This window comes from Brachionichthys hirsutus, chromosome 20 (assembly GCF_040956055.1).
Source record: "Brachionichthys hirsutus isolate HB-005 chromosome 20, CSIRO-AGI_Bhir_v1, whole genome shotgun sequence".
NCBI lineage: Eukaryota > Metazoa > Chordata > Actinopteri > Lophiiformes > Brachionichthyidae > Brachionichthys > Brachionichthys hirsutus.
The window spans coordinates 7,409,868-7,425,531 of NC_090916.1; the positions used below are offsets into that span (position 1 = coordinate 7,409,868).

Below are 15,664 nucleotides of genomic sequence, written 5' to 3' on the forward strand. Positions count from 1 at the left end.
CCACCTCCGGACTCAACAGGAGGCCAGGACTGTTTCTTTGACTTCGGCTAATGCAATCTCGATATCCGGGAACACACGGAATCTGATTACGCCGCTCCGGCTTTCCACGAAACGGCCCGACATTCTGGAGGCTAAACGAGTAAAGCTATTTGGCTCCCGAATTAATACAGTTGTTAAATAATCCAATTAGAATGGAGGTTACAATGACTGTCAGACGTCGTTAGACTTTCTGCTCTCAGGGAACGGGAGGAGGAAAGCTACGATAAGATGCAGCCTGGAGGGGAAGGGATGAAATCACATCACGTGTGTGTGTGTGTGTGTGTAGCGTTTGCTTTCATTCCTCAAATGAAGCGGTGAAGGATCGTCATCCTCCTCTTGGCTGGTAGTACTGGACAAAAAGGATGTTTTCATTGTTAAGGAATCTAAAAATATAGATAACAAACTTAGGCCCGTTAAACTGAGCCGCTTGGCGGCGGTCTGTGTCTTTCTGGCACGAACGCGGCTGATTTTTAGGAACCGCCACCTCCTTGGTTGGAGGCGGCGGTGCTGGGTTCAGTGCGTGTTCTGCTTTTGTTCTCCATTAACTTAAGGGAACTCATAGACAAACACAATGAGATTATTCTCCTCGCAGCCGGAATAAACTTTTCCCTCTGCCTCCTCTTAAACACATGCAACGACGCCTCTCAAGGTGATACGGTGTCCGCGAGAGGAATTTCATTAAAGCAAGAAGAAAAAAAAAAAGGCAATCACTGTGAGAGCGTGGGTAGTGTCATGTTTTCATTCCTTGCTACCGAGGTCAGACGTCAACATTAGAAGCCCTTCTATTCATTAGCGTCAATCACGGGACTTTTGCACGGTGTCACGTAGATCTCGGTTGTTTTCGGGATGAAAGACAAAAATAATTGGCAGACAAGGGTTTGGATATATTGTGTCGAAGTTGTGTTGAATTTCTAAAAGCAGACCACGGAGGTATAGCAAAGCTCATTACATCAAATGCAAAAGCTTCTGCAGCCAAACGTGCAATTATTCCGTTCACAGAGGCTGCAACACACGACACGACACCAGCCAGGTTAGTGGCGTGAAATCCACAACATCGTCCCTTTGTGCACGAGTCGGCGTGAGACAACACAAAGGAGTAAACCCTGGGCAGTTCACTCGTCAAAACTGACAGGGTGGTCCGTGAACGCAACCAGGGTTGTGTCACTTTACAGTCATTTTCTGGTCGGCAAAGCCTCGCCGGGACAGAGCGACTGGAAATGGAAAATATTAATATAATGCAACAGCTGCAGAGACCCATGACCGGTTGATGCATTAAGAGTCATTGAGCAATTCATGGATGCAATTGCAAGGAGCGCACAATGAGGCAATCCAATACAGGTCCTGTTGTTTGTGCACCAGCCCCCGCCCCCCTCCCAGCACTTAGTCCCCACTGATTCCAGGCAAACTGCAGTAGAATAAAAATCTTTGAGGGTAATTATTCGGAGAATGCAGTTTTTTTGTTGCGCACCACAGTCTGGCCTCTGTGGTGTTTGAAACCTCCAAGGTCTCCGTCTCCCACACATCACGACCGTGATGAAAGATTTTACGTGCCCACCTGAAATAGCACCAAGCTGCATGCTATGCTCGACCGCGGCACAGAAACACTGTTATTTCCTTCACCGGGTGCATTTTCCCCAGCAGCTGCTTCAAACGAAAACAATCGCACCTCTGACGGGAGGATGCATGAAACAAGCTGCCGCTTCTGTCTGAAGTATATTTAGACTTGGTTTGAAGAAAACTTAAAGAAGCAAGCTCAAAATGCAAACCGCAGGTGGCAACGAGGATGATCCTCCTTTCAGAGATGAGTCCGACTGTGAAGGTAGAACCCCCGCTTGTCACACGCGGAGAGAGAGAGCGAGCGAGAGAGCGAGAGCAACGCTTCCAGCAGCGTCTTAGATCCGGTCTCGAGGGAGCAAAGTGTCTTTGTGTCTTTTTATTCCATCTGAAGACATCGTAATATCTGATTTCAACAATGTTCATTCCCTCCTCACATAGTGCCGATTACAGAGCGGGGCATAAACCCATACTGTAAATGATTAATGGGCTCCCGAGATCACCTGCAGCGCAGCCTGTGTGCAACACGTATGCAGCGCGTTCATTCTCTAACAGACAATGTTGCCTCTTTAAGTCAAAGTGCACCATCTACTTCTTTAAGTTATCGATTTACAGTCGAGCACAAGCTCCAAAGTAGCAACACACACACACACACACACACACACAATGAATATGGGTGAAATGTATTTCCCTCTGTTCACATGGAGAGGAGGACTTTTGGCCCTGATTTTTGCCTGCAGGTTTTCTCTCAGGCTGCAGACACAGGGATGGAATGATTTTCTCTCATCGCTATGACACCCCAAACTTTAATCGGTTCTCACCTGTCACATGACCCAGATCTCCACTGCGTTATGAGAAAATCTGATCTGTAATCCTTCCGACAGATCAACCGGCAAGCAGATCGAATTTCTCCATGACACCTGGCCACAGACTTGGAGAATGAAGCTGCTGTGACGCAGCTCTACTTTGTGGGGGGCTCAGCACAAACTGCCAGCGGACATCTCTGCAAACCACCTCCAGCCCCCCCCCCCCCCCCCCGCCCGGGGGAAAATGCTTTCTTGTGAGCCGACACATACAAATATAACCCGGCAGTTGACCTGATATCCGACAGCGGATACTTATTCAGTTGTGCACATTTAGAAAATACAAATATATATCTTGAAGCAGAGAATATCCGCCTATGACACTGTGCATGGAGGAAGATAAGCAGCAGAGGGACCAGCAGAACATGGACATGAGCTGACGGTGGGTGCACGAGCAGAGCAGACAGGAGAACAGCCCCAGCAGCTTCGATGCAATTATGATACGATGAATAATAACGAACAACGCAAGCTGTCACATTCACACCGGTCTGAGATGATTCTGTTTAGGAACGAATGAACTGCGACGGGAAACCAAGAGCGGCGATCCATCCTCTGCCAGACTCGTATCAGGTGTCTCAAATGCATAAATGATTAATAGCTCATTTGGGAGTGGGCGAGGCACGACACGACAGTGTCGATAGCATTAATGCATGTATTATCGCCTTCTGGAAAAAGGCCCGGCTCAGCCAGCCAGTAGGAATCCTCACAACTCAGCGGCAACATGTGGGGTAACGAACCATAAAAAAAAATAATACCGTAATAAAATAGCAACCAGCAACAAGAAACGAGTTGACATTCGTCACCGGTGCACAGAAATAGATGCACAGCTAGCCAACTTATTAATATCAGCCATCAGATATCAAGATTCGAACCATAAAAACACATCAGAGAGAAGGAGTCAGCGCCCTGCACGAAAATAATCACAGCCGGAAAAACCCTCCTTAAATGTGCACGATGGAGAAGCAGCACTTACCTCGATGAGGTGAGGATCCGCTGCGTCCCAGCAGGAGATGCATCAAATAAAAACCAGCAGCCATCTTAGTTATTCATTTTGAAGCGAACCACACTTGACCTCACAAAGAGACACCAATTTCTCTACAGCAGCATGGACAGTTTGAGACGCCACTGAGACCCCAAAGTCTTATAAGCTGGGGGGGGGTTAATGTCGGGTAATGGGATACAATCATTGTCTGGTCATTATCCTCGATAAATATAAAGTTATTATCTCCAAGCAGGTCTCATCATCAGCAGGGATCATTTGCTGAGCATACTAAAGGGCGACAGGCTCAGACGGGTCGTGTCGAGAAACCCGTCCAGCATCCGTGATGTGTGGCGGCAGAAGTGGACTTCTAAACTTCCATAAGGTCACATTCCGGTCGGTCCTTCTCTTAAAGGGCCGCCGCCCGTGTTTCTGACTCTTGGATTTCCTACCCCACAATGCCGTCGGCCGTCATCACTTTCAATAGTTTTTTAAAAGTCAGAATGACACTCACAGATAGCTGAAGAGGTTAGAGTTGTTTGTTTCCATGGCGATGGCTCACACTCAGGTCTGAAGCTGCACACTTTGTTTCTCCAGCAGCCTGTAATCCTCACACAAAAGGACATGTCGATGGTGACTTCCTGTCTCTCTCTATGACCTCGTTGGCATTTACTGGATTGGAAATTGAGCTCTGACAATCAAAAGACCCAGCATCACCTGAATGCATCGTGCTCACCTGCAGTGTTGCGTGTGTGCGGACGAACATCCTCCCTCCAGCGCGAAAAGCCAAACCAGTCGCCTCCGCTCACACTGAAAATAAAAATAAACATACGTCAGAACATAATTGGCCTCATCCCCCTGGGGAAACATTACTGCAAACGGTCATTAAAAGACATGACAGCACGAGAACAAATGGCCGCTTCAAGCGCTCTGTGGAAGCATTCATCAACAGGCCGAGCTTACAGCTCATCCGGATCATTTTGAGGCACAAATTAAATCATTGAAATTCCAGAATATGCTAATATTTGTCATTTTACAAGTCCAACTGCTCGACCCTCGCACGTTTCGCGGGTCAGGGTTACGCATCACGGAAACTACCGATGAGGCTCCAGGCCTGCTTCATCACGATCTTGAATGGATGCAGACATAAGAAGCGCCACACAATCAGCGGTAACTCTGACGACAGCCGTGGAACGTTCTGCAACTCAAAGCTCAAATATTCAACTGTAGGAACAAGCAGAAAGCCCTTTTTTTCCTGGCCTGAAGGAGATTCAGCGATCTGATGAAACCTGGAAGCGCTGCTGAGGAAGACAGTGATGAGAGCCGAAGAGTCCTTTTCTCTTCTTCCATGTATAACACATTTAGTTTTTGCTCAAGTGCATCTCAGCAAAGTCTCACTCAGTCGCTTCCATTCACCTGAAGTTTGGAAAACAAATAATCTTCCTCAGTCAGAATTCGTGACGACCCTCTCCAACTAGTTCTACCCTTAGGCTTCCTCTTCCTCTTCCTCTTTCTCTTCCGCTACATTCCGATCTGTCTTTCCTACTGTCGAGCGCTCTCTTTAAGGCAAGGCCAGATTGTTGCCTCCTCTTCCTCCTCTACTTCTCCTTCTCACCTGCAAACAATCACCTCATCAGCTGTGCCGACGCCTCAGCTCCTCCTCCTCCTCCAGTTGTCGCGTTATAAACTGTGGAAGTTTACCTCCTGCCATTTTTACATTCAACGCGACCACGGAAAACTCCTTCGCAAGCAGTCAGACAAATCCGTTACCTGATTTGTCAACATTCCACACTTAATTTGCCTCTACAGGAAATAAATTATCTTCCCATTTTGGACTGACTCATTTGCCGAATTGGTGATTAAATTCCCCGAACAGATGTCGAGGTAGATTTTTCTTTCCACTCCAAAGTACATGTGATCATTATTTATATTTAGGGGTGTTATATCTGATTATATCTAACACACGCTGAATTTTTAGGTGCATTGCTGATGGCCTCAGTGTAACAGGTCCTCCTTAAGTATTATTGCAGTATTATTCAGGTGATTGTACTTTTGTGTGTAAAAAGAATAGGAACTAAAAAAAAAGAATGCCAGTAAATCACTTTCAAACCATAAAAATCGAGAGGAAAAAATGAAATCCTGCCCTCCTTGCAACGTGATCGATGATCCAAAAAAACATTCATGGAGCTGTTGTTCAAGCTTGACCATCACAATTACATTTCTCCATTGTTGTTCCCTCCAATCACGCTTCAAAATCAGAACAAAAAAAAGTTTAAAAAGTGAATTAAAGATGAAGTAAAAAAAAAAAAAAAGGGATAAAGGTGCTTGGAGTGCCGGCAGCTGTGCTGATCGCTACCGCGTTGAAAAGCTTGATGAAAACAGTGCTGCACTTGACGAACAATCCGCCACCCTCGGGAAGCGGCGTGGGCTGTGAATGAGCTTGAAATCCACTGAATGGGAAATAAATGCCTCTCGTACACCTGTCAGCTGCGTCACGCCTCATTCAGAGCTTTAAGAGCCCGTCTCTGGCTGAATATGAGGCATGTAGAGGTTGTTGAATGAGCTCATAGAGAGGTGAATGCTCACATAAACAGCAGCAGCGTGAATGGCTCTTCGTTACATCTTCAGATGCTTGGCTGACGTGCAAATATCAAGCGAGTCGGAGGAGCCGAAGAAGCGCGTGAAAGCAGAAATCAGGCCGTGATGATGATGAGATTTGGGCTTTTTGTTTCTGTTACTGTTACTGACTGGCTGTTGAACTTCTACAGAGATGAGGAAAATGCAAAGTTGTTGTTTTAATTCATTCCGGATGCAGGAGGGTTTTTAAATCCCTGATTCCAGAGAGCTGAAGGAGGAAGAAGCTCCCGGGCCTTGAAGCATTGTGCATTTCATGCTCGGTCTCCATTCTCAATGTGTTTGTGGACGTCTTCTTCATCTTGTAGACTCCGCCCATGTGTTTGACCTCTCCGCAGGGTTCCTGCCACCACGCTCATGGTACTAAATGTTTTGCCTCTCGTCTGCTGCTATGGTTTCCTTTACTTCCTTTACTTGTCCCTCCTGAACGGAATACGAACATCAAGTAAACCTTGCTTTTGTCGGACGACGTCTTCCTGCCTAGTTCTTGTTTTCTTTTCGAGTCACTGGCACTGAAATTCCTCCACGCCTGTCATCCTCTCTCCCTTCACCTCCTCTCATCTCTATAGCACTAATCCTCTTTCCTCTACAGCTCCACTGTCTCCTCCACCCCTCCTCCCCCCCCCTTCTGTCTCGCGGGCTCAGTATTTTGCATACAGCTCTTGACCCCACACTAATTCTCCTCCTCCTCCTTATTATCTTTCATCGTCGTGTGTCCCATCCTTCCCAATGAAAGGCCGTAGCATTTGGCTCTTCTGCAATCACATTCTGAGCTCATTTTAAAACATCATGATGAAAAATCACCAAAGCATCCTCAGAGTCTCCGTGCCAAAGCCTGGAGCTTTGGGGTGTGTGTGTGTGTGTGTGTGTGTGTGCACACGCTAAGCTTAAAACAGAATGACAATGCAGTCTACAAGTTTACCTCACGGAACATCCATCCATTTTCTTCCGTTTTGCAGGATCCTATCCCAGCTTGCTATGGGTGAGAGGTGGGGTACACCCCGAATGTGTCGCCAGGGCACCACAACCACTCACGTACTACAGGCGGTGGGAGGACACCGGAGGAAACCCACACAAACATGGAGAGAGCATACAAACTCAGATAGGATTCAAACCCGGTACCTTCTTGCTGTGAGGCGACAGCGCTAACCGCTACGCCACGGTGCCGCCGTTGGGTTTAGGACAGCCGTTTAAATGATTCCCAACGATGATATTTAAGATTTAGCAACACTTTCAGAACATAAATTTCCACTAACAGATAGAATCTTGCAGTAGTTTTGTATTTATAATTTGCTTATTTATAAAAACGTTTTGCACCATGCTTGCTCGTGTTGCTGCAGACGTTCTGCTCTTTCCCTGATGGAGGAGTCTAATATATTTTGCTCCATTGACAGAGACATAGATCACAGCCGCTCAGAGATCCATGGCGCATTGTCCACAATAAGCTTACTTGCAGTCAATCTTCACAGGTCAGCAGAAGTCAATAGGATGTAAACACACTAACGCACACCTGCGCTTTGTTGCGACTTTGCTGACTCAGCTCCTGGGATCTTTTCTGCAGCTTCCTTATTGACAGAACCAATGCTGAATCTGCATCCTGCATACAAGCTTCAACAATAGAGTGTGTTGTATCTAATCTATGAATCTGAATCCTCTTAACCGATGAATAAAGCTAATCAAGTTGCTGAATGGAAATGCAGGATAGGTCTTTTTCTTGATATGAAGCTGATTCTACTGCTTTAGTTATGAAAGTTATGATATGAATTATTCAGAATGTCCCGATCACAAGATTCAATCTTTTAAAATAAATGATCCAGTCGTGACTATACCGTCTCCTTGTTCCACTGTCGCATCATCTTTTCTACGAGGCCTCCCAAAGAGTGCTGAACTATTTTACACAGGATTTAACAATATATATATATATATATATAATTGTACCTTAAAAAAATACCAGTTAGAAATATATAATCGTTTTAATTCCTTGGTGATTACAAATTGTATGCAGTACAAAAAAAAAATCAGCCCTCAAGAAATAAGATTTAACTCACTTCTGTGGAGAAAAGCTGTTGTCAGCTCATATCAAAAGCAACAGGAGATAGAAACATGCATCCAAAAAAACGAGACCATCTTTGAACAGCGTTCTTCCTTCTTCCGACTCATCACCATTCCTAAATATAGAATTAATTTCTTTTGAGCTTTCGGTGCCGGCAAAAAAGATCCATGGAAATTATTTACGACTTCAGAACTGCTGCCTCAGCTTCAGGACTTGAGTTTAAAAATCAGATATTAAAATGCATTAGGCTTTTTGTTTTACGCCTATAATTTCCAAAGAAAAAAGAAAACAGCAGCTCGATTAGCAAGGATGGTAAGAACACCCCAAAGAACTGCATGCCATGTGATTGTGGCTGACCAATGGGGCGAGTACACAATTCTCTGGGGGAGGGTTGTGAGCTGCTGAAATGTGATCCATAAAATGAATAGAGACATCTAACAAACAAGTGGTTTATTGATTGGACAGAACGAAAATAATCTTCTGTTGAGGGTGACTTGTGCATCAGGTGATGGATTAGAGATGCTTCGGCTCTGGAGACAAAGAGAAGGACATGAACGGGATAAATGAACGACTGCATTCCTGAAAGTTCAGTCGATTTGTTTAAAAGTTGAATTTAAGACTACAGCATGGCTGCCTTTAAGAGAGAATAACACAGTCCTTCTTAAATGAGAGGCAATCAGAGTCAACATGTTTGTATAGAGGGGATAACTTTTTCTAGCCTTTCATTTGTTTTGCACAAAGAGCTGGAGTTTATCAAAGGCACGTAGCCACAATGAATTAAGCTTCCTTTTAATCTGACTTGCAAAGCATAAAAACATGCCTTGTCCTGCATCTCGGCTTGTAAAACATGCTATTTAATCTTTCTTTTTGCATTTTCTGTTCTTAGTTTTGTTGTCCGATGGTCCACACCAAACTCGCCTTTGAGGTACCGCAGGAATGTGGTTGCATCCAGCCATAATAAACTGTATATTTACTTCTTGTAATATATAGCAGTTCTAAAATACAATAAGAAAATCGGTGCCTCGCAGGTGAAGCTGCTGCCAGTTCATTAGTGAAAATGTACTATTAAATATTCCAATGTGTCCCTCCCTGTCATTTTACAACCCTGCCTCACAGTCGTGATGTGTGGGACAGTAATGGAAGGCGATGCTGCATCGTTAGCGGTGAATGTGTGTATCTGCTAATCGCCTAATAATTGAATGTGATGGCAGAACGTGGGCCGTGGTGATGAATTACCGGCACTGGAGCTGCGAGCACAGAAGGTAGGTGGAAAATGCTGCAGGTGCCGACGTGGGGAATATGAAGTTTCCTGCTGGTGTTACACACAAACGCACACACTCATGTTAAAGATACACACATTCAACGATTAAGGAGGGGGAGGGTTGCTGCATATCACTATGAGTAGGTAGCATTTTTTTTTGTATTACTTCTACTGACACATGTGAATCACTGTCTGCAGAACAGTATAAATACTTTATATGGAGATTTGATGTGGGTTTACTACCGAGAGAGAACATATTACAATATTATTTACATGAACAATGGATCAAATGACCGTGATTAATGTGAAGAACGTCAACCGTAACGAAAGACCTGCAGAGAATGATCACCGGTCCGTGCCTTTATCTTCACTGGCAGATACTCTAAAAGTTTATGGAGGCCTTTATTCATCATGTTCATGTGTTTTTTTTGTTGCTGACATTTTTTTCAGGGCATTTTGTGTTTATAGGTTTTTGTAATGCCCAAACAAAATCAACAAATGAAGATTGCATTGCACAAAAATGCAACTTCTTGAGGTTATTTGATATTTTCGCTACCATTGCTTCTGTAATTTATTTGTGCAGCATGTTTTAATTCAAGCACCTCCATCATAACAGAGATTATGTAACACAAACACTCAACAGGTTTCTGACAAATGAACAATGTCTGCACTGAAACAATACACGACCAGCATATCATCTGTTGTTCTGAACCTAATGGAAATCATTTTTTACAAATCTGTTTTTCTGCAATGAATATCATTTAGCTGCTATTTATTTCAAACAAGGAACACAAACGACAATTAATCTTCGCGTACCCGGATCATGGCCAGGGTACGAGAGGGAATAAATGCAGTATTATTTATTTTTCACACTTCATTTCTTAAAGAATATTTACATTTAAATGAAACCATCAAAGTATCTATTAGCAAATATCTTAGATCTTGCAACTTGGTCCAGTAAAATTCCCCTTTGTTTCATTCTGTTGAAATCTTCAATCTGCTGGAAATTAACATATTTTTCTTTGTCTTGTTGACACATTTTGAAATAATTTGATTTCTGTCAGGTGTGATGAGAAGAGATTGCGAGGGAGCTGCAAGTCTCAGCCCAATTAGTGACCTCGTTCACAGAGCACCTCTTGTATGACTTCTCTTCATCTCCTCATCACGCTTTCTATTCACACCCATCCTCTCTTCTTCTTCGTCTTCTCTGCTGGGCTTTCTATATTCTCTTGCTTCTCTCCCCTTTTCTATCTCTGCACAAATTAGCCCATTTTGCCCCGAGGATGAGACCACGGTGGTTAAATCAGATTGGGAGTGAGGCTATATTTGGAGAGAGAGTGAGAGAGAGAGAGAGATCAAACAGCTGGGTGATGACTGCATGGCCTATTTTACATCAGCAAATTGGTCGATGGTGGATTCCAAGGTAACATTCAGCAATATTAGTGATATTCGTTGCCTCTCTAATTACCATTTGACACACATGGATGGAATGACAATGATCAACCAGACTTGATAGAAACATGGCAAATACATGGCAAATAAATGGCGATTTGATTTGTCAATCGACACACCAGGATCCACTGCATCAAAAATGACATTTGTGTCATACGATCTTGTCATGTCGAGTAGCATATGAATTTATATGAATTTAAAATCCTTCATTGTGTTTACAAGGACCAAACAACAAACCTCAAATTCTTGTAAAAAAAATAACAAAAATCTACACCCTGCACTCCTTGCAGGGTCTCACCACCATCACTAGTCTATTTAGTTTTGGAGAAGGATGAGCTCAGACAATAAAGAGTAATGTTTATTATTTTTTGCTAATAAAATACAATAAATTACCTTAATTATCCTTAAAATAAAAAAAATAAAAAATATGCAAGCATTCACCGTCGATCTATCTTTCCGCGTCTGTCAGCGACTGTCAGCGTTTTTATACCCAGCCGGCGGCAGGACACGCCCACCAGGTTTTCACCACTCAACAAGGCAGAATGTGATTGGCTCGTCGCGGCTGTCGGTAACGCCCATAGGTCGCTGCTTCCTGTGTGAGGCGTCGGACTCGTTCTGTGTGAGGAGAGTCTCCGGTATGGGAAGACGCCTAAAATACTCCTCAACTTTTCACCGGAGGTCTCACTCCTGTCGTTTTACGTTTGACTCGACTTATATCATCTGGCAGTATGGATATCAGACCTGAATAAGCCTGACGCGACTCCGACGAGAGTTTATTCGAACGTTTTCGTATTTTTTTGTTGAAAGAAGAGGAGGGGAAAATGCCAGTAGCAACTCTTCTGCCTTTCACGGCGACCCCGAGTAGGAAGTCCGCCAGCCCGACGTCTTTCCGGTTGACGGAGAAATTTATATTGTTATTAGTGTTCAGCGCGTTTATAACCCTGTGTTTCGGGGCCATTTTCTTCCTGCCGGACTCGTCCAAGCTGCTTAGCGGAGTTTTCTTTCATTCCTCCGCGGTGGAGACCAACACCCGCACGGGTCCGGACAGCGGCGACTCGGGCTCGGCCGTCAGCGGCGAGAGGGTGCTCGCCAAAATCCGGAAAGACCACGAAAAAGCCCTGCTGGAGGCGAAGGATACTCTACAAAAACGGCCCGACGAGATTAAACAAGATATCATGGACGAGAAGGCGAAAGTTGCGAAGAGTCTGGATGGAGGTGGAAAGGATGTCAATAATTTACCGTCCCTCGAGTTTCACCGGCCGCCCGGGGCGACCGGGCACGAACCCCTGGACCCCGAAACCCGGACCCGGCGGGCTGCAGTCAAAGAGGTGAGGAGCTGGATGAGCGCGCGCCCTGTTTGTTTAATGGGGGGGGAGTAGCACCAAAACGCCGCTGAGAAATATGACTTTTAAGACATTCTCCTGCATGGGGAAGTAAATATTAATGACGGAGCACTTTTCGATATTGGACACGAAATGTTGACCTCGCTTCTACAATTCGGCGAACATTTAACGACAAGGAGGAGTGTTGAAATGGATCCAATGTGAACTTTAACACAGCGTTCATCGCTGGATCAAAACTCGGTACTGTGGATCACCGAAAGCCGAAATGTGCGGACCCCCAGCTAATGCTACGCTGGACGTCTCGTGACACACGATGTGACGTCAGAGTCACAGCAGCTGGTGAATTTGACATTTTGTAATGGGAGTGTTGCGTGACGTCCGGCCCCTCCACGTCATTTTACAGCCATCTAGCCCGGTAGGAAAGGAAAAAACACCCCAACTGGGTCTCGCATGTCTGCTGTCGTGTCACTGCACAATATTTGTGTGTAAAATAATGAAAAGCCATGTTTTTTAGCCATGTTTTCAACGTTGGTCTCCAAGGAAGGCTGTTTAATCCAGAAGAAGATGGACAGGACTTTGAGAAGGAGTTTTCACATGTGGAATCTGGACCGCCGTTGTTTTAGATCTGCTCAATGATGCGACTTCATTTCGGTTTTCTCATTCAAATGATTAACCGGCAGGCAGACTCGAACCCAATCGAGCCGGAGAGCAGATAAGGGTCCAATGTTCTGGCTGAGCTCACATCGCCGGTGTGCAGATACGTATTGACCTTTTTTTTTTAGTGCAGATAATTTTAAATTGGATATCTGCAGCAGGTTATTTTGACCCAGAGCTTGAAATGAAAGGAAGTCCTGACATTTCAGAGCTTTCCAGACCTTCTTTTTAAAAACATGTCAGTATGTGGAATAAATAGCTTTGTGGTCTGATGTTATTTAAGTCGAGGCTGCTTGTGCATTTACTCAATTTGGCATTCCTCTCTCATGCCGTTTTATCCAGCATCACTCGCCCACTGAGATTTCATCTCAGTGGGCGAGTGATGGGTAAAGGACAGGCTGGGATGAGGGGGGGGGGTGAGGGGAGGACGGCTTGTTGCGAGTGGCCGCCGCAATCCTACAATCAACAAAATCTGTTTGTCTGCTTGAAATCGAATGCTTCTCTGGAGAGCTTCATCCTACCTGGTGCTGTGCTCTCGCTCGCTAAAGGAAGGACCGGCAGGCGGTCCGAGTAAAACCGGGGGGGGGGGGAGAATCAAGATATCGGATCCTCGGATGGGCATGGAACAGGGAGGGGTCGGTGATTGTCATCATAGAACGCATTACGAGAAGAACCCTGGGAGCTGGTCGGCCACTTTTCACCGTTGTACTGACGTCTCATTGCCGCCGTTATTCCTGGTCCCATTTTAACTTCGGTAAAACGATCGCATTGATTTCCCCGGTCGCAAAGTTTAGCGAGAAATTGCACTAATGGGTAGAAAATGTAATTTTAATCAGCCAATCGTCCCAGAGGTTTTCGGACCCTTCGTGTTTGTCACCAGCTTTAATGCGACGACAGACTTCCTGCTTTTCAATACGCACAGACGCTTCCTCCACGCTAAAGGCTACCGCTGTCATATTTTGACTCCTCATACTGATCTTTGCGTCCATTACTCGTTTAAATATGCTAATGAGATGCAAATGAGCTCTTGTCTCGCCATAAGGACAGCGCGTCTGCAGCATCTTAAAGGAGAATCGTTCGCCGTCCCGTCAGGCCCGCGCCTCTCTCTGCACGTCTTTGTAAATAACGTGCACTAACATGCACGCACCTACGCAACGGAAGCAGCCGTGACTAGCACACCCCCCCCCCTACACAAACACACACCCTTGTTCTGGATCGGAGACATGGAGAGAGGTTTGTCCTCAATTATCTTCCCTCTCCTCCTCCGTCGGTAAACATATCTGCCATTTGTTTCAGCTCCCTCCTCCTATCTCCTCCCTCTGGTCCTCGTCATCCTCTCTTTACCTTCCTCCTCACTTCTTATTTTGTTCTTGCTTTGCTTCCGTGTGTGTGTGTGTGTGTGTGTGTGTGTCAGATGAAGTTACTGGCCTCTCCAGGCGCTTTCCTTATCGTCTCACGGTTCTTATAGCTTCATCCCACAGAATTGTTTCCTGCGTGTGTGTGCGTCGCTACTTGTGTGACGGATTCTTCTTCTTTTGTCTTTTGCCTTGCCCCATCATGCGTCGCCACAGCAAACCAACCTTCTCCACTTCACCCTGTCCTTTGCACCGGCCTCCCCAGCACCAGCCACTCTCATGTCAGGGTCTTTTTCCTGTGGCTGCCCTTGTTGCTGCCTCCTGTTTTTTTGCGGTCTCGATGCCATCGATTAAAGCTGCGATGGCTGCGCTGCTCGCCCCACACAACAAAAACTGAAATGGATTTCTAGGTTTGGTGAAGTTTTGTCTTGTTGTGCGCCCTTTCTCTACCCCCCCCCCCTACTCAGGCCTCCTGTTTGTAAAGGCTGACCTTTTCGGCTGAAGGTAATCTATGGAGCTCTGCTTTTCTTTACCGAACGCCATCAATACGCCGCAGGCTCTGAGCCAGCCGCCGCTGGAAATGGGCCTGGTTTTTCTTGTCTTTGTGGGGAACCGGTTTTATCGGGCGTAGCGGGGAATTACGAGCTCCCTCTGATTTGTTGTTTCTCTTTCCTCCCCGCCCCCCCCCCCCCCCCCCATGACACTTGTTTTCTCTCTTTCCCTGACCTTTGCTCTGCAGGAACAGAAGTCACTTTTGTGTTGTGTACAGCATCTACTGTTAGTTTTCCTCTTGCCTTAATTTCCCTCAGTTTCTGGAGAAAGCAAAACAAAGCTGAGATCTATGTTGTTGGGGTTTTTTTTCCCATATATTTAGCGCGAATACTCCACGTTTTAATGATCTGCCTTAATTTACTGTGTTAATTTGCTGCTGCTGGCTGTTAATGAAAGCACTTTGTCCGTCTGCTGTACGTTAAAACACTTCCAGCAGTTCGGAGGATGAGATGTTTGCCTTTAATACGCAGCAGCAACCTGCCGACTTGTTGCTCTGCGCTTTACTGTAGGAATTGACACATTAATGTAAGTATCGCTCATATGGAATTAAACTTTATTTAGTTTGTTTCATCCTGACCCTTATTCTGAAAATGCCAGGTGGGTCGGCTCCATATGAGCAATCTGCAAGTAGCTCTCTGGATTATTAGCAGTCTACGGATTATCAGCGTTCCTCTTTGCTGCAGACGTTAATTTATGCCGAGCAGAACTGCCTCGGCCTGCTCGGGGCGCCGGGGTCAACGCGCACGTGGAGATGCCGTTGCCATTAGTGACCGACCGTGCCTTGTCCGTTCGTCATTCTGTTCTGAAAAGCAACAAGGTGTAATTTGTCCTTTCTCGAGGTGGCGAACACAATGCTAGCGCGTTAGCATTCAGGGATTATCGGTTACATTGGTAACGGCTGTTTGGTTTGAACGCGCAGAAGATC

At 45.4% G+C, this 15,664-nt stretch overlaps 1 protein-coding gene across 1 annotated transcript in view; it reads left to right on the top strand.

Annotated features, from left to right (window-relative positions):
- Positions 1 to 11,656: 11,656 nt before the first annotated feature.
- Positions 11,657 to 15,664, top strand: part of man1a1 (mannosidase, alpha, class 1A, member 1) — a 41,071-nt gene continuing 37,063 nt past the window's right edge. The window contains exon 1 of the mRNA XM_068753481.1: positions 11,657 to 12,163. Coding sequence (XP_068609582.1) covers positions 11,657 to 12,163 — 507 coding nt within the window. The remainder of the gene's footprint in view (positions 12,164 to 15,664) is intronic.